The 22,742-nt window shown below is 46.7% G+C and overlaps 1 protein-coding gene across 1 annotated transcript; it reads left to right on the top strand.

Moving 5' to 3' along the window:
- Positions 1-11,907: 11,907 nt before the first annotated feature.
- On the top strand, positions 11,908-22,173 carry FGF23 (fibroblast growth factor 23). The gene is made up of 3 exons (XM_040642059.1): positions 11,908-12,506; positions 18,408-18,511; positions 19,870-22,173. Exons 1-3 carry the CDS (start codon positions 12,110-12,112, stop codon positions 20,305-20,307), a joined length of 939 nt encoding a protein of 312 aa, XP_040497993.1. The 5' UTR covers positions 11,908-12,109; the 3' UTR covers positions 20,308-22,173.
- The last annotated feature ends 569 nt before the right edge of the window (positions 22,174-22,742 follow it).

The raw sequence follows: 22,742 nt of genomic DNA, 5'->3' as shown, positions 1-22,742 counted from the left end.
TTGCAATTCTTATAGCTCTCCAAAGATGTGTTCTTTCATGACTCTGCCCTTCTACGTGTGATCTCCCCGTTTAGATCACACCTTCTATCACACCTTGCCCATGGGCTAATTCTTACTCCTTCAAAACTCTGCTCAGCAGTCAACCCTTCTATGAAGTCTAACTTGGCTTTCCCCGAGCAGGTTTGAGGTTCTTCCTGCTGCATCCCAGAGTCCTTTGACTATACCTACTTCATGGCACAAATCACACTAAGTAATTTTCTCTCTAGCAGGTGCCTTTCCTCACTGTACTGTGGGCTTCTTAAAGTCAAGGATAATGTCTTTTCACCCATTTATTTCTGAATCTAGCACAATGTCTAGTGTATGTTAGTCACTTAATATATATTCATTGAATAAATGGATAAATATTCAGTTCATTTCACCTTGAAATATCTTTATGGGGTAGGAAAAGAAATGTGCATACACTTATTAGAGGCTGTTGGGAACTTTGAGGAAATAGAAGGAATGAAAGGGAATGTTGAGTACCTACTGTGGGTCAAGTACTTTGCATATGAGGTAGATAGTGTATCCTAATTTTATAGACATGTTAACTAAGCTCAGAGAGTTCAAGTAACTCATCCAAAATGATGGCCAGTAACAGGGCAGACAAAGACTGGAAACCTCATATCTACAAAACAAAAAGTCAGAGCTCCCATGCCATCTGGTCCATCAAAAAACCCTGGTAATACCACCTTGCCTTTGGGATTCCCCCTGCTGTAATGCAGAGAAGACTAAAGAACTGGGTACAAATCATTGTCTGTGAGACCTTGAATCGTCCAATAACCGTTTTCATCTCTCAATGTTCTCATCTATAAAATGGTGGTAATAACACAAAGCTAAAAGCTGAGATGAAGTCCAAGTGAGGACGTGTGGCCTTGTTTGAAGGACACCAAGGGAGTGAGAGGTGCCTAGATGGTTGCCATAAAATCATAATGAATGAATGATTTCCTCAAGAATATGAGAACAAGCCCAAAGGAAAAGGCTAACCAATGCCTCTCTACAAGGAATGTTTCAGTGATGGGTGGAACAAAGCCCTTGGGTTTGGACGAGGCTGGTGGGGATGGCTTCCTTTATGTGGTGAGTTGCCCCAGTTCTGAAGGAAGGGAGCCCCATGTTTTGAGGCAGAGAAGGGAAAAGGAAGGGAGAGACTATGACACAGCCAAGGCAAACCTCAGCTCCGGAAACACGGTACTGTAAAAGGGGGCCAAATAGAATAGTTGTGTCTCCCTGGAGTGGGAAACCTGAACTAACTGAAGATAAAGAATAATCTGCCTGGAACTGCAGAGACTCTCATTGCTTCCAAGGCAACGCCACACCCTTGCTCATCTGTCCCCACAGCCTTGGGAAGGAGATTGGGCAGGAGCCATTATCCCTATCTGACAGGAGACTGAAGGATGTTGAGAATGAGTGTCCCAGCTTACCTGCTCAGGTCACAACACTAGCCATGGGCTGAAGCTGGGATTTGAACCCACATTTTTTGTCTCATTTCTGTTTTCATTCCATGCTCAGTGTTCTTCCATCCTATCGAGCTAAGGAGGAATTCATTCCCTCATTCAGTAAAAACTTATTAAGCAAGCACCTAAAACACGCCAGGCATCAGAAAGAACTCTGAAGTAACGGTAACTCCGAATGTGCCCTGTGAGGAATTCTGACGGCAAGCGAGAGCCATGTAGGGAAGTACCCGAAGCTGTGGCAGGAGGTTGGGGTTTGGAAAAGAAACAACAGCAGCAGTAAACATTCACCATATACCAGGGAGAGCTATGTGACCACTCTATGTGAGATTATTGTATATGCCATATTATTAAATCCTCTCAACAATCTGATGAGGCAAATACAAATATTATTTCCTCTTTCCATATGAGGAAAGGGAGGCCCCATGCGGTGCAGTAACTGAACAAAAACGGCAGGTCTGGAATGGGGCATAATTGGATTTCTGATCCCACTGTCTAAGTACTTTGCATTAACTCCAACCTAGGCTGAAGACGGTGATTCGTGCCAAGGGAAGGACTGTGGAGGGCCAGAGTCCAGACAAGGGCTGGAGGTGTGAGGCTGAGCTCCCGCTCACTCTCCCGTACACACCCAACTCCTCCCCATCAGGCGGCAGGAGCATCCTGTCTGCCCCCCACCCCCACGTCTCAGCAACCATGACCTCCAGCAGGCTGAGGGGATGCCTGCCTCCGGAAGCCCCNNCATCCTGCATTCTGCTGAACCCACAACGTGTCAGGTCGCTCGTCCCAGCTGCAGTACACAGACAGCCTGACCTGACAGGCTGGGGCTGAATTACAGCCCCTCAGCTAGAAATAGCCCTCTGAGAAGTGTGTGGTGGCTACGTGTCCACAGGGAGGGGAGGAGGCAGGGCAGGGGAGCCAAGGAGTCCCAGGATCCTGAGATAACACGGGTCCGGATGTGCAGAGTCCCAAACATGGTGGGCTGGCCTGGGTCATAGGCTCGAAAGAGGTGAGTGGGAACCAGGATGTCTGCTCCCCGACGTGGGCTGCGTGACAAGCCCCAGGCATCCTGAGAGGGTGGGCTGGGTTCCTCTGGGGAGCCTTTGAGCACCAATCAGATCAGGCAGACTGTGTGTGTGTGTGTGTGTGTGTGCGCACAAACATGCTCACAGGCGTGTGCACACACACACCACAGCTCCTCTGCAGTCCAAAGTTTCTATTGCCCCTTCCCCGGGCAGAAGCCCTACTTTAGAAGCATGACTGTCTTCCCTCTGATTTTGATCAAAGGTCCAGTGTAGGGTAACAGAAGACAGCTACTTAGCAAAGCCTTGCAGGCAGAATAACCAAGGGCTGTAGACATTGCTCCTTCTTTCCTCACCTAGAAAAAACAAATATTTTCTACTTGAATCCCTTTATTCAACAAAGAACAGAAATGAGGTCCACAAGCTGAAGATGAGCTTGCCAAAGGCACCTTTCCCAACTCCTGCCCCCAGGTCCACTCTTCCCACCACATAACATGAGTCAGTAAGGGTAAGACCAGGGCTGGAGACACAATAATTGTGCAATGAATGGTTCCAAAACTTTCACCATTAATACTAAAAGGAATTAATATCCCTGAGGTGGGGGAAAGTGAAACTATGGGAAACCAAACTCCCATCCCTGAGCCAGTACCAGCACTATGGAGGGAAGGATAGATCCGTTTGCAAAGGGCTAATCCACTGCCCAAATGCAATTCCCTCTCTCTTCATAGCACCCCCTCTCCAAGGGCTAACACAGCTACCACACCCTTCTACACAGCACCCAATATGGCAAGTGGCATGGACGAAGCATGAGATACCTGTGCAAAGGACATGCAAAGAACCACCTCGCTACTCTAAGGCAGCCTTAGAATCCTGATCCCCTTCCACTGAGTTTATTCCAGTGAATAAATGTAGGTGTGCTGTGGTGGAAGGGAGTCTTGCTGAGGGTCAGAAGCCTGATCCAACACTGAGCTCTGCCACTAACATGGCCATGTGACCTTGGGCAAGTCACCTTCAGGCCTCAGTTTTCCTCACTGTAGAAACAGGCTATGGTGTGGCTTTCCAAGGCTCCCAACACCCATTATGAGGTTCCGTGTTTCTGTGACCCACATAAAGAGGAAAGTAAGGGGAAATAGTAGGGGAGGATGGGGAAGAAAATCATGTGGAAAAAGAATGGGTTCAGAATTCACAAAACTCTCAAGCTTAGGAAACTCCAGGTGGGCTTCTGACTGAGAAAGACACAGAGGAACTCTGTGGGGGTGCGCTGGGAGGAGAAAGCTCAGGAACTCGGTCACTCGGGCAAGAACTTCATTCCATGACAGCTGGCCCCTTAAGGGACACTTGGTCTCCTACGGACGTGTAGCAATAGACAAAGTAGGCCATTTCTGTGGGTACAAGTGAGATATACATTATGAAAGTTTTTTTTATTATCATTACAAGAGGTCTCATCTTTATTTATTTATATATATATATTTTAATGCTATGTTAGCCACTGTACAGTACATCATTAGTTTTTGGTGTAGTGTTCCATGATTCATTGTTTGCATAGGGAAGTATTTTTGAAAAGTTTAAAAGGTCTATTTAAACATGAAGTAAAAAAAAGAAGAAGATTTTCCTTGGAGGGGAAGGAGTAATAAAGAGAAATAGAGTCAAGGAGCCCCCCGAAAGTGTGAATATGTACAGGATTTGGGGAGGGAGGGTACAAATTGACAGACTTTTCACTGAGAATCCTTCATTCAAAAGCTGTGTCTCCCGCACTCCCTGCCTACCCAAGCTACCCCATCTGACCTAGGTCTTTGGCTCTGCTCTCAGTGGAACAAACATAACCCTGTTCTTATCACCCAAAGTGAACCTTTTTTGAAATCTTTCACACAGCCTGAGCCACTCCCTGCCCGGGACACGTGTTGTCTTATCTCCCACAGTAGAGGTGGAGGCCAGGAGAGCGTTTCCAGTAAGAAGAAGGGCGGTAGCGGAAGGGAGGAGGGGTGAGGAGTGGGGAGGGAAGGAAAAGGGGCTGGAAGCTGCAACGGTTGCACTTGTCCTCTGTCCTCAGGTCTCCAGCTGTTTTCCGACCTCCAGGGCACTGGGGCTCCCCAGCGAAGGCTCTTGCACCCCCTCTGTCCTGCCACATAGCTCCTTGTTGCGGCACCAAGGGCAAGGCAGCATGGGGCGGATTCAGTACTCTTACAGAGACATCTGTATTTCATTTTGGAATGTATAATGAGGATTCTATTTAGATTTACATTTGAGTACATCTGTCAGGCTGAGGCTGCTGTTACAGTGACCTATACTATCAAATTATAAAATTTATATTATCATCTATGGGATATTGAATATTAGATTAAAAGCACTTTTCTCCCTTGAGGTTATCCTTAATCCAGTGTGGACATGGTAAGCAAGGCAGGGGGAGAGAAACAAGTCCACCACCAGAGAATTTAAGCCCTTCCCATCCCCATTCGCAGGTAGATGATCAAGTGTAGCAGGTGACAAAGCAAATAATTTGGAAAGGGGTAGGGCCTGGAAGACAAGACAATGTCCTTCCCTGGAGAAACTCTCAGACATCCCACATCCCACCTCCCCAGTTTACAGCTGGAGAAACTTAGGTGCAGAGAGAGGAAGTGATATCCCTAAGGTTGCACGTACAGATTTAAAAAGAAATGAGTTCCAATTCTGATAGGGAAGCTGCTACCTGTGACAGGGATGGCTGAACGATTTGCTTGTGTCTTATTTAAAGGAATGGAAGGTAACTAACTAGCCGTATGCATCGGAATTCTTGCTGTTTTAGCCCATATCATTGATCTGATTCTGAAATGAATCATTCCAGATAGTGATTACATTTTAAGACCTGTTGAGGCAAACACCATTGCTGGTCATTTTTTAAAATATACTTTATTTTGGGGGTGCATGGTTGGCTCCGTCGGTTGAGGGACCGACTCCTGATTTTGGCTTAGGTCATGATTTCAGGGTCGTGGGATTGAGCCCCACGTTGGGCTGCACACTCAGTAGGGAGTGTGTTTGAGATTCTCTCTCTCCCTGTGCCTCCCTCCCCTCTTCCCCCTCTCTCTCTCTAAAATAGATAAATCTTAAAAAATAAAATAAAATATACTTTATTTTTAGAGTTATAAGTTAACAAAAAAAAAAAATGAAGCAGAAAGTACAGGGAGTTCCCATATACTTTCCTCTCCTCTCCCCCTTCCTGCACACAATTTCCCCTATCATCAGCATCTGGCATTAGGGTGTATATTTGTTATGATTGCTGAACCAAAACTGACACATGATTATAAACCAAAGTCCATAGTTTATTTACATGAGGGTTCGCACTCTTTATGCTGTGCATTCCATGGGTTTTGGCAAGTGCATCATGTCATATACCCACCATTATGGTATCATACAGAGTAGTTTCACTGCCCAAAAGATCCCCTGTGCTCCAGTTCTTGGCTTTGTGTGCCCTCCTGGTGCCCAGCTCCCCTCACTCTGCAGGGGCTCACATAGGGTACCATGTGATTCCTACCCACAACGACAGCAAGGAGAGCCCCAGTTGTAGGTAGTCAGCTCTCGGCCCTCACAGCCTATAGGGCCCCACTCACCATGGAAAGCATTTGCTCTTGAGGGATGCTCCTTAATCCTGAAGCTTTCTTGCTTCTTCTCATCCCCAGTGTATCTTCTGTCACTGTCTATGAGATCTCTCTTCCAATTCTTCTGTCTTCAGAATTCTTATATTCAGAATGGCTATCTTATACTCAAAAAACTTCAAACCACTAAGTAAACGAGCACTCAGATATGCTTAAGGGAAGCATATTTTAAATTAGATATATGCTTATGTTTTAATTAAATACTCTCAAACATCGGCTATTCTTACAAAACACTTTCATGCTGTGTAGTTCAAAATAGGTGGTGAAATTTAATGTTATGCATTTGAAAATTGAGCCCTCCTCAAAAAGGGTTAAGTATATAGCACTCAGGCTCCTACCCTTCTCATCAACAGTCATTGCCGAACCATCAGTGTCAATATTTATACATTGACAAGACCACTGGAAGCTTGGGAGTTTCATTGGCAGGAGTGGCAGGAGTGAAAGCCATTACCATCTGAACCTTCTAGAGAAACACCTTACCATTTCCTACGGATATGAACTCTTTCCCAAGCTTTGATGTTTCACTCTTGAGTTCTAGGCTTCAGTCCTATGCTTCTTTGGCGAAGGGTCTGTCTTGAAAACATGTCTTCCCAGGTGCCTTTATTTAGGAAAGGCTACCATAATAAAAATAGGCTGGAAATTTTGTTTGGGAGGGGGAAACTGAGAGAACTCATTTAGAGGGAAAGAAGGGAAGGGGAGAAGATTGACCCCATGGGACATACCAGTTCTTAACTGGTAGTTAAGTTCCTGCAGTGACCTGATGGCCCACCTCACAGGACTGTTTTGAGCATCAAATGAGGTACTGGATATGAATGTGCAGGTTATAGGTTGTGAAGTCCTGGACAAATGCACACTATATTCTGCTCAATGTATTGTAGGCTCCTTGAAGATCAGGACTATATTTTTTCCGTTCTTAGGCTTTCTTAGAGATTTTCTACAAAGCACTAGCCATAAAATTGGCTTTCTGTAAATAGTTATGTGTTGATTGAATGGATACATTAGAACAAGAGAGAATCTGCACCCTCTAGGTGCAAAGAACAGGAACTGGCTTACCTGATGCTCTCCCCTCGCCCTCTCAAGCTTCTAAGGAAGCATGTTTTAACTGTCAGGAAAACAAGATACAGGAATGGCATTTTCAGGAAGGCTGTAGTACCTCCCCCAGACAACTTTGAGAAGAGAAGAAATCACTATTTGTCTAGGATGGCTTAGAAATCCATCTGCCTGAGCCCAGGGAGTGAAGACGGTGAAACCATTACCACGATGATGGAGACAAAGTCATGAAGAGGCAGGAATAGCAAGGTAGCAGGGGTCTGCGATCCTACCATTTGTAGATGGAGCTTTTAGACAGAGTGTCAAAAAGAAAAGAAAACAGTGAGCCACCCTGGGACCCAGCTCCTGTTTTTTCCTTCACCTTGATCCCCTCCAGGTGCAAAGAGCGAGAACCAACTTACCCTGGACTCTCCCCTCACCCTCTGAAGCTTCTAAGGAGATGCCACACACACCAGGCTCTAGGAAAAGGCTGCCCAGGGGCACAGTGTACTGATTCAGTGTTCATTACTAACATCCCCTAAAGAGACCCATTTACGTCATAGACTGCACAGTTAAGCTGGAAATCCTGAAAGCAAATGAAAATTTGAGCAGGCCACTGAAGGGGAGCTTGGTTTCTGTGTACTAATTCCAGTGCATTTTGGGGACTCAAAGTGACGTTTTGGACGCATCAAGTGTATCCAGATTTAGTTCAGATTTTTGCCATTAGACTCCAACTTCATTTCCAAAATGTTGACTCCTGAATCCTGCTATATCCCCTTGAGTTCTGGAACCTGCTTCGTATTTGCAGAGAACTTGGGTCCCCTCCTCTCATCTCCCGTCACCTTCCACTGAGCACTTGAAGAGGTGTACATGGCTGGCTTTGCATGTGCATGGATCTTGCTACAGCTTTAGGGACATTTGATTCCGCACAGCAAGGCCACAGAAAATTATCCATTAATCAGTACAACAATAAGGGCAAATCATTATTCCCATAAGAAGTGTCCTTTAATTAAACAGAGACAGTGATTACTCTGTCATTCCTTTCATTTGATCTAGATTGAATCAGCTTTCATTCTTCTGTATCCTCAGTATAATTTAGATACATTCTTCTAAAGTAGAAGACCTTGTCTTTTTCAATACTCATCCCCCCTCTCACCCTAGAATCCCCTATGTGGGGAAGAGGCCCTCATTTGAATCGTAGCTAATTGATCAACTGTGGATTGTGATGCAGCTTGTCACAGACCTAATCTTTCCACTCAGCGGGGAGTCCACTTGTCCCTCTCCCTCTGCTCCCCCGCTCGTGCGTGCATGCTTTCTCTCAAATAAATAAATAAAATCTTTTTAAAAATAAATAAATAAATAAATAAAATCATTCCAGTGGCCTCGTGTTGCCAAGGAGTTCCCAACTAGCTCAATCTGCAACTGAGTGGAAATTTCAGCTCCACAGAGAGGAATCACCAACTGATAACAAACTGGGTACCTCTGAAGCCACCGGTAAACATGTTGGGTGGATGGATGCATGGGGGCATGGATGCATGGATGGTTCATGTACTTGGTCAGACCCATTAAGACAACATACCTGGACAGTTTGTCTTTAGTAATTTTTTCTGAGAAGTTTTATAAGACCAGAATATTAGACAGTCAGTGTTGGAAAGAGCCCCTGAGTTCATCTATTCCAATCCTTGGTCTGATTCAGGTATCTTCCTCTTCTTTTTTTTTTTTAATATTTTATTTATTTATTTGAGAGAGAGAGCAAGCACGAGAGAGAGTGGCAGAGAGAGAGGGAGAACCAGGCTGCCTGCTGAGCAGGGAGCCTGACACAGGGCTCGAGCCCAGGACCCTGGGATCATGACCTGAGCTGACAGCAGACACTTAACCAACTGAGCCACCCAGGTGCCCCAGACACAGGTATCTGCTTTACAACCTCTTGTTTCTTGAAAAGTCCTTCAGTGTCATTAACATCAAGGTGGGTTCTCCCAGGTAGCTTTGGAGGAAAGTGCAAATTTAGCCTGTACATTCAGTAGGTCTAAGGTTAGTGCTGGGGTAGTTATGGTGATTCTAATGGCAGCCAGGTTTGGAATCCACTGGTAGGGAATTCAGCCGAGAGCTGGAAGTTCTGCCATCCATGCGTGCTAACGGGCAAATCCTCTCCTCCACTCAGTTTTCCCGTATCTCAGTGGAAAGAATTATTCTGAGATTCTGTACTCTCTTTTGCTTTCACCAAGTGGGTAATGCTTCTTCTCCCTGCCCTGCCCACATTCTCCTCGGAAGTAAACCTACTGTCCTGGACTGTCTTCTACCTTCAGATCCAGTTGCTAGGTGTTCAGGCCTTCTTCTTGGAGGAAAATCTGGAAGTGGATTAAGTTGGCCCATCAATTCTCTTTCTAATAAGATAAGCTGAAGCAGTCAGGGAGGTCTCCCTCCAATCACCACAGGAACAAGTGAATAACCAGGTACTCTTCCTGAGACACCTGCACTGCTTTCCCACTGTGCTCTGGCAGGTGCTAGGAAGTGCCCTTCCCTGTCCATCCTATAAGGCCCCCTCAAGTCCCGCTTCCCTCAAAGCCCTCCTTGGCCACAGCATCCACCCACTGTGCTCTCATCCTCTTCTGAATGCCATTAGCATTTCTTTCTTTAAGAGATTTTATTTATATATTTGAGAGAGCGAGAGAGAAGGAGCAGGGGCAAGGGGCAGATGGAGAGAGAGAAGCAGGGTCCCCACTGAGCAGGGAGCCCAACACAGGACTCAACCCCAGGACCCTGAGATCATGACCTGAGCCAAAGGCAGATGCTTAACCGACGGAGCAACCCAGGTGTCCCTCTGTTAGCGTTTCTTACACATCCTAGGAATATAGCTCTTCTCACACAATGCTTTGTATTGAACAAGGTTTTCTTCTGCTCAGTTATAGTATAAGCCCTTCAAGGATGTTTGCTCTGCTTTTCATTCCTGGAACGCCTTCCTCCCTTCTCTCTTGCACAGAGAAGTTTCTAGATACCTGCTGATTGTTTCACAGGTACTTCCCGTCTCTACCTTTTGCAACCGGAAAAGGAAATGTGGGGTTATCAACTGGCAAATGTTCCTGGATGATTTGTGTTTCAATTCTGAATGCTACGATGTGGTACTCTATTTATGGGTCATTCTGTGACCATTATTAAAGAAGACTGTCTTATATGTCCTAGATCATCTACCTAACCTAGGGAGACAGCACCCCATATCTTAGAGTCACAGCCTGGGTGAAGGCCTGTGTTTGCTAGAGAAACACTGGAGACTACGATGCCTTGTTGCTACTTGCACTCTCTTACCGAGTTCCTGGTTCCCATCTCTTTTGCCTTAACATGTTGTGTGGGTTTGTACATCTAGCTAAGTCCTTAGGAGGTCTAGGGACCGGACTGCCCAGATTCAAATCCAGCGTCAATCCACGTGTTGGCTGTACATCTTGGCGCACGTTACTTAAACCGTGTGCATCAGTTCCCTCATCTGTGGAAGGGAGGTAGCAGCATCTCCTCAAAGGGTTATTCCGACAATGAAATGAGTTACTACAAGTAAAGCACTTAGTGAGCTCTCAATGAGTATTAGTTGTGGCTGTGATTTTATTGGAGAAGCAGCCTAAGGAACCAAGAGACCTTGTCCTAGCTCTCCCATTTAACTGCTTTGTGACTTTGGGCATATGAACCCGTGATTGCCATTTCTTCATATATAAAATCAAAATATTAATAATGCCTGGTGTGACTCTCTCACAGGGTTGAAGTGAGATTCAAATGAACTAAAAGATGTAAAATTAGCATTCAGAAATGCTTTATGAGCTATAAAAATTGCACCAATGTAAGATAACAAATGGCATCTTTTGTCTGCACCTGTATGATTGTACATCCCATTATGCTTTGTGCAAGGATTGCTTATCGTATCTGCCTCCTCCATTAGCTTGCGACCTCCTTGAAGCAGAGATCACACCTCACTCTCTCTCTATCAACCACGATGTCTAGCCTGATGCCTGCATGCACTCAGTAAGCGGAAAATTGGGAGAGGAGCAGTCTCCTTGTGTGTATATTTTTCTGGTATGCATTGCAGTAGCTTGCTCCCCGTTGGACTGCAGGTACTGGCACTCTCACCCCACATCAAATGTAGGTTCCCAGAGGGCACACCTGTGAGCAGGGTCTGCAAGGAAGCGTCCAGTCCCAAGAGCCAGGCACCCTGGAGACACTAAGTGTGGGGACACCCTGACCTGCCCTCTCTGCCCCTGGGACCTTCCCAGGTTCTGATCCCCTGTGTTCAGCCACCAGCCTTCCCATCTTCATGAAGTGTCTGAATTAGTCTCCATGCTATTGGAGAGACCATAATACCAGTTTTGTTGCCTTTAGGCAGTCTGAACTAGGAAAACTGAGAAATCAAACCTCAAAATTTCATAAAGCAGTAGTGACCTCAAGGCCTGGTTTTCTTTCTTCCTATTTTGAAATCTTCCCAAGGTGGAAACTTTGGCTTTTGTACCTCTGTCTCCAGCTCGCATATCTTCATGAAGAGGGATCTCAGAGGGTGCCCTCCACCCCATGGGGTCCTGTATTATTTCTATACCTTCAAAACACCCACCTGGTGCTGTGCACCGAGAAAGCACCAGATACACAGTTGCTAATTGGAATTGAAAGGACGGAGAAAATCAAAATGAGTAGACTCAATGGGAGATTAATTGCACAGGAGTCTGTCAACTGCATGACTGAAGCTGGATTTTTTTTTTTTTTCAGAACTGCTGGCTGCCTTCACATTTCCTGGTGGAAGTGGGACAGGTCAACAGACAACCCAGAGTCGTAGATAACTTTTGCCCACACATCACTCACTTTTTGGAGCACTGGCCTGAAATTGAGGGGTGTGTTTGTGTCTGGACCGACGTGCCTTCCGTGAGCCTCAAAGGGCTCTGCGTTCTCTTCCAATGGGCTGGTTACAACACAGAGGATGTGGACAGTGGAGTTTTTCCTGTTTGATGTCACACGGCTACCCTTTAAAAGTCCAAGGGGAAAAAGGAGGGAATCCAGCCTAGGATCCTCAGGCCAGATACCCACAAAGAAGAGAAGAAAGAGGCCTGCGAGGCACAGCCAGGGAGTCAGGGAGGCAGTGTCAGGTTTCAAACTCCAGCCAGCCATTCAGAGCGCTGCGATGTCCGGGACCCGCCTTGGGCTCCTGGTCTCTGTCCTGTGCTGGGTAGTCAGAGCGTATCCCAACACCTCCCCGCTGCTCGGCTCCAGCTGGGGTGGCCTGACCCACCTGTACACAGCCAGCGCCAGGAACAGCTACCACCTGCAGATCCACAAGGACGGCCATGTGGATGGCACACCCCATCAGACCATCTACAGTGAGTAGGGGCTTCATTCAGGCTGGGAAGGATGGGGAGCTTCTCTGTCCACCCACCTCCAAGGGACCTGGGGAGGCCTTGGGCTAGACCAGAGTGCTAATCCAGCCTCCTAGCTTCTTGCCCAGAATCCACTTATTTGTGTGTGTGTGTGTGTGTGTGTGTGTGTGTGTGTGTGCGTGTGCATACGCCTGTGTGTTTAAACCTGGGGAAAAGATTCTGCCACCTCCCTAATTAGCATTTACTTGTTTCTCTCAACATGAAAATTTGTCTTAACTACAATCCATCTTCCCACACTAGCAGCCACCCTCACTTTGTCCTATCCAAAGAGTCCAAAAACGTACAAGGAAGTTGAGAGGGGAAAAGCCAGATAGGTCATTGACACTGATTTTGGCTCATAAACTTTGGACAAGGGTAACAATGGAGGTTATATAGAAGATTCCTGTATCAGACCAAGGATTGGAATAGATGAACTCAGGGGCTCTTTCCAACTCTGACAGTCTAATATTCTGGTCTTATAAAACTTCTCAGGAAAAATGTACTGAAGACAAGCTGTCCAGGTATGTTGTCTTGATGAGTCTGACCAAGTACATGAACCACCCATGCATCCATGCCCCCATGCATCCATCCACCCAACATGTTTACCGGTGGCTTCAGAGGTACCCAGTTTGTTATCAGTTGGTGATTCCTCTCTGTGGAGCTGAAATTTCCACTCAGTTGCAGATTGAGCTAGTTGGGAACTCCTTGGCAACATAAGGCCACTGGAATGATTGTAAAGATTAGGTCTGGAATGAGCTGGATCACAATCCATAGTTGGTCAATTGGCTACAATTCAAATGAGGGCCCTTTGCGTGCACCCACATAGGGGATTCTGGGGTGAGAAGGGGGATGAGTATTGAAAAAGACAAGGTCTTCTACTTTAGAAGAACGTGTCAAAATTACACTGAGGATACAGAAGAATGCAAGCTGATTCAATCTAGATCAAATGAAAGGAATGACAGTAATCAGAGTCTCTGTTTAATTATAGGACACTTCTTATGGGAATAATGATTTGCAATTATTGTTGTACTAAACTAATGGATAATTTTCTGTGGCCTTGCTGTGTGAAATCTAAGGTCCCTAAAGCTGTAGCAAGATCCATGTACATGCAAAGCCAGCCATGCACACCTCTTCAAGTGCTCAGTGGAAGGTGACGGAAGATGAGAGGAGGGACCCAAGTTCTCTGCAAATACGAGGCAGGTTCCAGAACTCAAGGCAATATAGTAGGATTCAGGAGTCACCATTCTGGAAACGAATTTGGAGTCTAATGGCAAAAATCTGAACTAAATCTGGATACACTTGATGCATCCAAAGTGTTGCTCATTTTATTCAAGGGATGTTTAACAGAACCTCTCACTGAAAGGGTTCACAGACACGTCCTCTGGAGCATGATGGAGACAGTGTGAGTCAGCTGTGGTGAGCTGTGTGTGGTGTAATCCGTGGTGCTCTGCCTACAAGCAGGCAGCCTGGGTTGTAGCACTTTTCCCTCAAATATCTACCAGCATCAGGCTCAGAGGAGGCACTCATACTAGTTGGGAGTGAATTAAAATGACTGAGAAGAAGCAAAATGAATGGAACTGATTTCAGTTTTTTTTATTAAATGTTTTTTTATTATATTATGTTAGTCACCATACAGTACATCCCTGGTTTTTGATGTAAAGTTTGATGATTCATTAGTTAACACCCAGTGCACCATGCAATACGTGCCCTCCTTACTACCCATCACCAGCCTATCCCATTCCCCACCCCCCTCCCCTCTGAAGCCCTCAGTTTGTTTCTCAGGGTCCATAGTCTCTCATGCTTCATTACCCCTTCTGATTACCACCCCCCGTTTCAGATTTTTTCGATAGAAATGATTTTGTTCTGCCAGATGTAGACAGTAGCTAAGCACTGTGTCTCTAGAAATTAACACAAACCTGTGGAAGGCAACTCAGCGGGAGTCAGGGTGGGAGGAGGGAAGACTTACTTGTCCTATTTTATATCACCCTTTATAATATTCAAATCAGTCATTGTGTGTATTACCCAAATAAATGTACACACAAAAAAGTTAGCAAAAAAGGAAAGAGGAAACACTGAGCCATGTGGATAAGTAGCACAAGTAATTCAGACTGGTGGAGGATTTGCTTTTACACTGATGGAAGAGGGTGTGTGGTGTTTTTTCCCTTCTAACTAATTATACATTTCTGGCGAAATCTGGTTCATTTGATCATTGTACTTTAGTCAATTCTTGATTAATAGTTGAGTGCTCAACCCATCTTTGGGTTGTCGGTCGTTGTGAAATTACCTCCCTGTAAGATTCTATACCCTCCTTTGGGACTCACAGCACCGATGTCAGAGAGACTCTCTGACTCACCCTCCCACTCCCCACCATCCCTGCTTCACAGAAACAGCGGAAGAGATGCTAATTACCCGTGGTCAATACCACTTCTGAGTTCCTAATATTCTTCCTTCTTCCATTTTCCCTACTGGCACTTTCTTTACTTGAAGCTGAATTATCCTCGGGCTCTTTAATCTTGCAAAATATTATCTTTCTTTTGGGAAGCTCGAAGCACTTTACATCTACCATCTCGTTTATTATTTACCGGCTTGAGAATAGAACAGAGCCAATAATTTTCTAATTTTTTAAAAGATTTATTTATTTGAGAGAGAGAGAGAGAAAGAGAGAGAGATTATGGGGGGAGGGGCGGAAGAAGAGGGAAAGGGAGAGAATCCTCAAGCAGAGTCCCTGCTGAGCACGAATCCCAGGGTCCTGAGACCATGACCTGAGCTGAAATCAAGAGTTGGACACTCAACCAACTGAGCCAGATAATTTCCACTTTTTTAGCAGAGTGGAGGCAAGTGGCAATAGTAAAATTAGTAGCATTTAGAAAGTGCTTTTATTGTGGATAGAAATATTATCTCATTACATCCTCAAGATGACCAAACGAGGTAAATGAATCCACCACCTGTGAAAACAAAGGTTAAAGAACTATGCTGGCACGAGGTCACCTAGAGGACACCTTGACCCCAACCCCATGCTTCTTCCGGAATCACATGCCAGTCCATTAAGCCCACCTGGCTGCAACAGCTTGTCACTCCAGCAGCCAGTGTTGTGCCTTCCTTCTGCCAGATTCTGTCCCTAGAACATGCGTTGCCTGGGAAAACACGCCTTCCGCACAGGCAAAGGGAGGGCAGTCTGTCTCTTCCATTTCCTGCACTTTCTCGTTGGCTCCTGTTGGTTCGGTTCAAGGCTGTGTGTCATTTGTAGCAGCTGCTCACTCTTCCCCTCCAGACTGTTTGCTCCTGGGACCGGCCCTGGAGCCCAGGAGCACACGTGGCTCACACACTGCCCACGTGGATCCCCCAAGCACGAGGCCCGGGTGGCTGCCGAAGTCTGGGCTTGGGCTTGTCATAAATGGCAGGCCATCCCATGCTACCTAACACCTTTCATTCACTCAATGTTTTTTGAAAAAGGTCACTTTTCCAAGCATGATTGCACTGGATTCTGATCGGAACCCTGTAAAGTTGGCAGCCCAGCTACTGTCATTCTCTTTACGCAGCTGAGGACCCTGAGGCTGGAATAACGACTTACCCAAGGCTACAGAGTTAGGAAGTGGCATAATTGGGACCAGAATCCAAATCCCCTGGTTCCTGGCTCAGTGCCCCTTCCCTGACCTATGCAGAGGCAGCATGCCTTGGGGTTCTCACGGGTTGCAACATGTATCTTGGCACTTGATTTTGTCTCCTCAGGCTGAAGATGATTTTTGTTGGAGGTGAATTACTGGGTTGTGGGAAGAGGATGTTAGAGTCACTGTCCTGAGTTTGAATCCTGCTTTAGTTCCCTTTGCACATAAATTGGGATGCTGCTACCACCCATGTTAGTACTAATAAGATTAACAAGATCACAGCTGTTCTGAGAATTTAAAATATGCAAAGTACCAGAAGTGCAACCACTCTAGAAAACCCATGACTAAGTGTAATTTTTTTCCCAGTTAGACTGAAAATTCATCAGGACAGAAACTTATTTTTTACACATCCCTTTGTTTCTCTCGGCGCTCACAGAGTTAGCCATATATTTGAGACTCATAGGCAGACCTCATTATGGGGCAATTTAAATATCCTCTGCACCTCCTATACCCCACCCCATTTCCAGAAGCTTCCCTCAAGGCAAACCCTTAGCCAAACTTGGAAACAAATTAACATTTCTCCTTGGCCTTCTTGCTTTCTCTTCTTTCTGGGCTTGCTCCCACCCTCATTCTCTCTGTCCCACGTCATTCCAATTTCAGTCCATATGAAGCTCTACACTCAGCTAGTGTCTAGGTATCGTCTGCTATTCTCCTCAGAGGTCTCGGAGTCGAGCCCACACAGGCTAAAGGGGGGAGACCTAGGTGTAAGTCATCCCATGAGGCTCCCCCACTTCCTGGGCACATACGCTGGGCATTTTCAACCTCTCCATACTACATTTCTAAAATAGAAATTTAAACACCTGGGGCGCCTGGGTAGCGCAGTCGTTAAGTGTCTGCCTTCGGCTCAGGGCGTGATCCCGGCGTTCCAGGATTGAGTCCCACATCGGGCTCCTCTGCTGGGAGCCTGCTTCTTCCTCTCCCTCTCCCCTGCTGTGTTCCCTCTCTCACTGGCTGTCTCTCTGTCACATAAATAAAATAAAATCTTTAAAAAAAAAAAAAAAGAAAGAAATTTGAACACCTGCCAGAGGGCTGTGAGGCCAAAGGAGATGCACAGGGAAATTCTGTGGTAAGCAAACGCAAGTGACTCCAAAGACTTAAAGAAATGCTTTTTAGCAGAAAATGTCAGGTAATTAAGCAGCATTTGGGGTGGAACTCTTGCTGAATGATACTCTTGCCACAAAACAGAAAGCTTTAGACTTTAGTCCTTGGTACAATGCACTGTAGCTGTTAAAATTGCAAGTCCCCATGAGGGCGGGTAGTTATCAGTCATTTAAAGTGTAGGTAGTACGTGTGGGTTTTAGGCCCTTGTTGGAGACTGGTTGTTGAGTGGGGACGCTGAAAGACCATGAGCGACTGCACTGGAGGGGACACCACCAAGCAAGAAAAGGACAAAGAGCAGCAATGAAGATCCAAGAAGAAGTTCTGTGCATCCATTGTATCTATTCAACACAGAAAAATAAACCCTCTGGTCCTAAGTAGCTCACTCGGGCAGGACTAGATAATGCAAACTTAGTGAAGGCCAGGTGAGTGAAATGCACGCTGTAATGAAGGTCAGGGCATTAGTTCTGATTAGAGGGTTAAGGAAAGTCTTCATACAAAGTGACATCTAGCCTGGACTGGAAGGATGAGAGACTTCAATAAGGAGCAATGCAAGGGGAAGGTCAATTCTAACAGAGTTCTTGATACATAATGGGTGTTGGGTGATGGATCACTGACCACCGTACAGATACCTGGGTAGGGCATCGGGCGCTATATGCAAGCTGGACCCTTGAAGGACATCTCAGTGTAGATTTAAAAATTGCAAAGGCCCAGAAGGCTTGCAAGAATGTGATGACCACCACAAACCTTAAGAGGTATTAGCCAGGCAACAGGGGAAGTAAAGGCAGTGCAGGCAGAGAGGGAACACGTGTCCAGCACAGGAGACGGAATGCTGGGAGTTCAGAGTGCTGCGTACAGACAAGAGGAGAGAGTAGGAGGCAAATGGGGGACGGGGTCAGGGGTGGGAGTTTGGAGGGGAGAATCAGAAGAAATGAAGCTGAACAAGTAAGTAGAACAAGTAAGTAAGTAGAAGATGAAGTGAAATCATCAGCGCCCTTAAAATCAATCTAGGGAGGTTTCAAAAAGGTGGGTTTTCGGGAAGCGCCCAAACGCAGGAGCTGGATGTGCAGCCAGTTTTTGACCTGGGTGGTTTTCTCCGTAGGTGCCCTGATGATCAGGTCAGAGGATGCCGGCTTTGTGGTGATAACAGGTGTGATGAGTAGGCGATACCTCTGTATGGACCTCAGAGGCAACATCTTTGGATCCGTGAGTTTCTTTTTTGTGCCGGTCCCATTTAAAGATAGTTCATTTCTTCGCCAGAGCATAAAATCTTAATAAAGATTCCCCTGGCAGTGCTTGGTGCTGTTTTCACTGAGTGATTCGGTCAATCTAAGTAGTAGAGGCTCAGGTTTACACAGCTGGGGCTTGAACCCATGTCGTCTGGTTCTGGAGCCCAGGCTCTCAGCCTCTAGCCTGCCTGCCTCTGGGCACCCATTTGTGTATCTACACAGCAGCTTTAGTGAGAAGCCATCAGTGTCTTCTGGATTCTTTTACTAGACCGTCTTGACCTTGGGCAGGTCCCCTTACTTCTCTCCACTTCACTTTCCTCACCTGGCTCTCCCTCCAGTTAAGGATTTCTCATGAATGATCTCTGCCCTAGCTGTGGTCGTTGGTCATTCAGGCTGGTAAGCAAAGGATGTCCCAGACCACAGGTTGCAGGCATATGCCAAAGGATTTTGAGATCATACAGTGGTAGGACTGCTCATCTCAGGAGCCTCTTACCCCAGACAGACCCACCAGAAATACCATGACAGCAGTGACTCCCTGCTTGGCCTGCTGCTGTGTCCCAGCACCGACAACAGTATCCGGCCACAAGCAGGCAACTCTCCATGGAACAAACGTAGGCATTAAATTAAAATATCTATTGACTGCATTTAGGCATATAGATATTCCTCATCTGTAAAAACACTCCGTGGAGTTCAAGGATTAACTGAAACAACGTGTGAAGGTCCTAGTACTGGATAAAACCCAGTACTAGTTAGTGGCAGAGTGAGGGCTCAAACCTAGTCAGTCATCTGTTGCTGGAGTTCCCAGCAATAAATCCCAAACGGTATTATCTCTGAGTGTGAGTACCCTCATTTATGTCTGACCCTACAAACCCCATCTCCCCACCACCACCATCACCCTTTCTCCAGGCAAGGAGACAGACCCAAGCCAACTTTCAGCCAAAGGCAGAGACGGGAAGGACCGGGTTGCGCTGAAGTTAGCCCTCCCTCCAGAAACTGGATACAAGTGCTGCCTGCCTGGCCAGCCTAGCCGAGCCAGCCCCTAAAGGGCAGGCGGGGGGCTCCAGGCAAGGGGCTTTGGGGGCCGGCCGGCTGCTCCCTGCAAGTCCCAACCCCGCTAACTACTTGGGCAACTTGGAGAGCGCTGGTCAGATCACTCCCCCAAGAAGGGAGCCAGGGGTTAGGGACGACCCCCTGATAGAGTCCAGGAGGGCGAAGCCAGGTCCAGCACCGCCCACCCCACCCCCACCCCCACCTCGGAGGGGCTGGCGGGGGTCCGGGGACGGGGCACGGGGCCAGGGGTCGGCAGAGCGCTCACCCCACCGCTCTCCCTTTCAGCACCTCTTCAGCCCGGAGAGCTGCAGGTTCCGACAGCGGACGCTGGAAAACGGCTACGACGTGTACCACTCCCCGCAGCACCGCTTCCTCGTCAGCCTGGGCCAGGCCAAGAGGACCTTCCTGCCAGGGACCAACCCGCCGCCCTACTCCCAGTTCCTGTCCCGGAGGAACGAGATCCCCCTCATCCACTTCAACACCCCCAGGCCAAGGCGGCACACGCGCAGCGCCGAGGACACGGAGCGCGACCCACTGAACGTGCTGAAGCCCAGGCCCCGCATGACCCCCGCCCCGGCCTCCTGCTCCCAGGAGCTCCCTAGCGCCGAGGACAACAGTGTGGTGGCCAGCGACCCGTTAGGGGTACTCAGAGGCAACCGGGTGAACGCGCACGCCGGGGGGATGGGCGTGGACAGGTGCCGCCCCTTCCCCAAGTTCATCTAGGGAAACCAAAAAGGAATCCTTCCCCAGCAGTCTATACTGTCTTCAGGGGTACCTGCGACCTCCACAGTCCAGGGAAAGGGAAGGTGGGGGTGAAGGGGGCAGTTAGTGGCTTCTCCCCATCCACCAGGAGGTCCCCCGAGAATGTACCTCTGAGGCCTGAGTCATGGCATTTCCACCGCCTTCCCTGTCCCACCTATACCACCTTCTGAACTTTGAAGCCCAGAAAGATAAACTAGAAGTTTCGCCTTCATTAAGAAGAGAGGGATTCCCTCCTCGACCTCCCATCCCCCAACCACCCCAAGCAGTTTCTCTTTCCCATGCCTCTCTTCTTCATCAGTCTAGCATTAAAAACCTAGCAATGGCTTAGCGAGTTCACCAGTTTGAAGGTGAAGGGAAGAGCCAACACCAGTAGCGTCCACTGCTCCTTACGCTTTTGTCACCTGCCTGGACCCTGTCGGCATTTGAGTCGGCAACCTTGACTGGGGCATTAATAGCTGACCTAGGCAAACTGATAAAAGTCCTAATCTCAAGGCTTTGCTCTTCCTTGAGCATCTCCGGAGAAGAGCTGTCAGAAAGATTGGTAGTAGTTCGGTCCAAACAGAACTAGAATGCTCAGACAACTGAGGCTAGAAATCAAACTAGAAAATTCAACCGCCCTGTGGGGTGGACCGCCCTTGCCATGCTCTCTCCCTTTCTACGCAGCCAGAGCCGGAGGGCTGAGAATGAGCCTGCCTGTTCCCAAGCGGTCCATGACATAACCTTGTCTACGGGCCCCACCTCGGGCTTTAGTGAATTTGGCTGGAGGAAGAGCTTTGGCATCGGCTCATGAAAATCTCCTCTGCTAGGAGATGGAAATAAAATTTTAAAAATGGAAATAAATTCAAATGCCCCTTGGGGGCATCTGATGAAGCCTACTTCCGGGCTGAGTAGTACCGCATTCAGGATGAATTACGAAACTGTCACAGGGAGGGAGTCTTGAGACAATGCGACTGCTCTGGGTTCAGTTTTCTGTGGACTGGCAGATTGTGTCCTTCTGTCTAAGTGAAGTGGCATCAAGGACTCAGGGGAAAAGAAGTCCAATAATCAGGGACCAAAGTGTAGGAACTACCCAAAGACAATGCTGTCAGCTCTTTACTACGCTCTCCTCACTGCTCAGTAGCACTGGCTACAGAGACAGTTCATCACTCCTGGGCTGACATGTCTGGGTCTTTGTCCACCGGCAAATTCTGGGGGCATTTCATGAAGACAGTTTGGGGTCCCAGGAAAACCAAACCTCACTTACCAAACAGCTGAGGCACCAGCCAGGTGGGCCTGACGCTCAGCCTCCCTCTACCTAGCCTTACCACCTGACTTGGAGTCTTTCTCCAAGGGCCTCCCATGTTCCTACCTCTGTTTAGATGGCCACCCACAGAGCAGAATGCTAGCAAGCAAAGCAGATTTAAACAACAGCTTCTTTGCATCACCTTGTTTTTTCCTACTGCCATCATGCACCCAGCCTTAGAAACCGACCCGTTCTTTTTACTGACGAAACATTGGGCAACTGTTTTCACCTGATGGTTTTAAGCTGAACTTGAAGGACTGGTTCCTATTCTGAAACACTAAAATTATGTATACTACTATACAGCAGTGCGTGGCAAATATTTTCTCCATAGTTTTCATTTCCCATTGGAGATACTATACTGTTTAAAAGCTTTTGGAAGCTCCCCCATTCTGATAACTAGATGTAAAATCCTAAAAGGACTTTGGCAGTAAACTAGTTGTAATCTTATAAACTCAATACCATTTATTCTTTCTTTGGCAGAGCCGGGGTAGTCCCCATAATTTCCTACATTCCTTAGCATGTGGCAATATTTATTTATTTATTTGGAAAATTTGCTTATCGCTCAATATTTATAGATATTTATAAAAGTGTAACCCCACTTTTTTTCTTTCTTCTGTTTAAAAGAAAAATAAAATTTATCTCAGCTTCCCTTGCTTTTCCCTTCTGTATTCCTACATGAAAGCATGTCAGAGTATAATAACGAAAGGGATTATGGGAGGGCAGCATTGTGAGAATCCAGAGCCAGCAAAATTGCATTGAAAAAGAGTATCAGAATTTTAAAACACTCAGTCTTTGCCATTCATAAATGGACTTGGCAATTTTGATTAATTCAGACAGAATGACTGAAAATAAGGACAATTTTTTAATCGACACTGAATTTCTGATCACTCCAGCTCAAAAGGGTTTTCTTTAAGGAGAGAATTTTGTATTTGGAAAATACCCACAGAGGTAACCACATCAATATCCCAGTGAACAGTATAACAAAAATCAGATGGGACCAACAGAAAAATGACAGACTAAATCCAATCAGATCAATAATTATATTGTACATAAATGAAACACTACAACCAAAGGCAGGAGTGGTTAGACTGGAAAACCAGGGATGTACTGTATG

This window comes from Ursus maritimus, unplaced genomic scaffold (assembly GCF_017311325.1).
Source record: "Ursus maritimus isolate PB19 unplaced genomic scaffold, ASM1731132v1 scaffold_26, whole genome shotgun sequence".
Classification (NCBI taxonomy): domain Eukaryota; kingdom Metazoa; phylum Chordata; class Mammalia; order Carnivora; family Ursidae; genus Ursus; species Ursus maritimus.
Note: the sequence above shows the minus strand (reverse complement) of the source record. Positions and strands in the feature narration are given on the sequence as shown.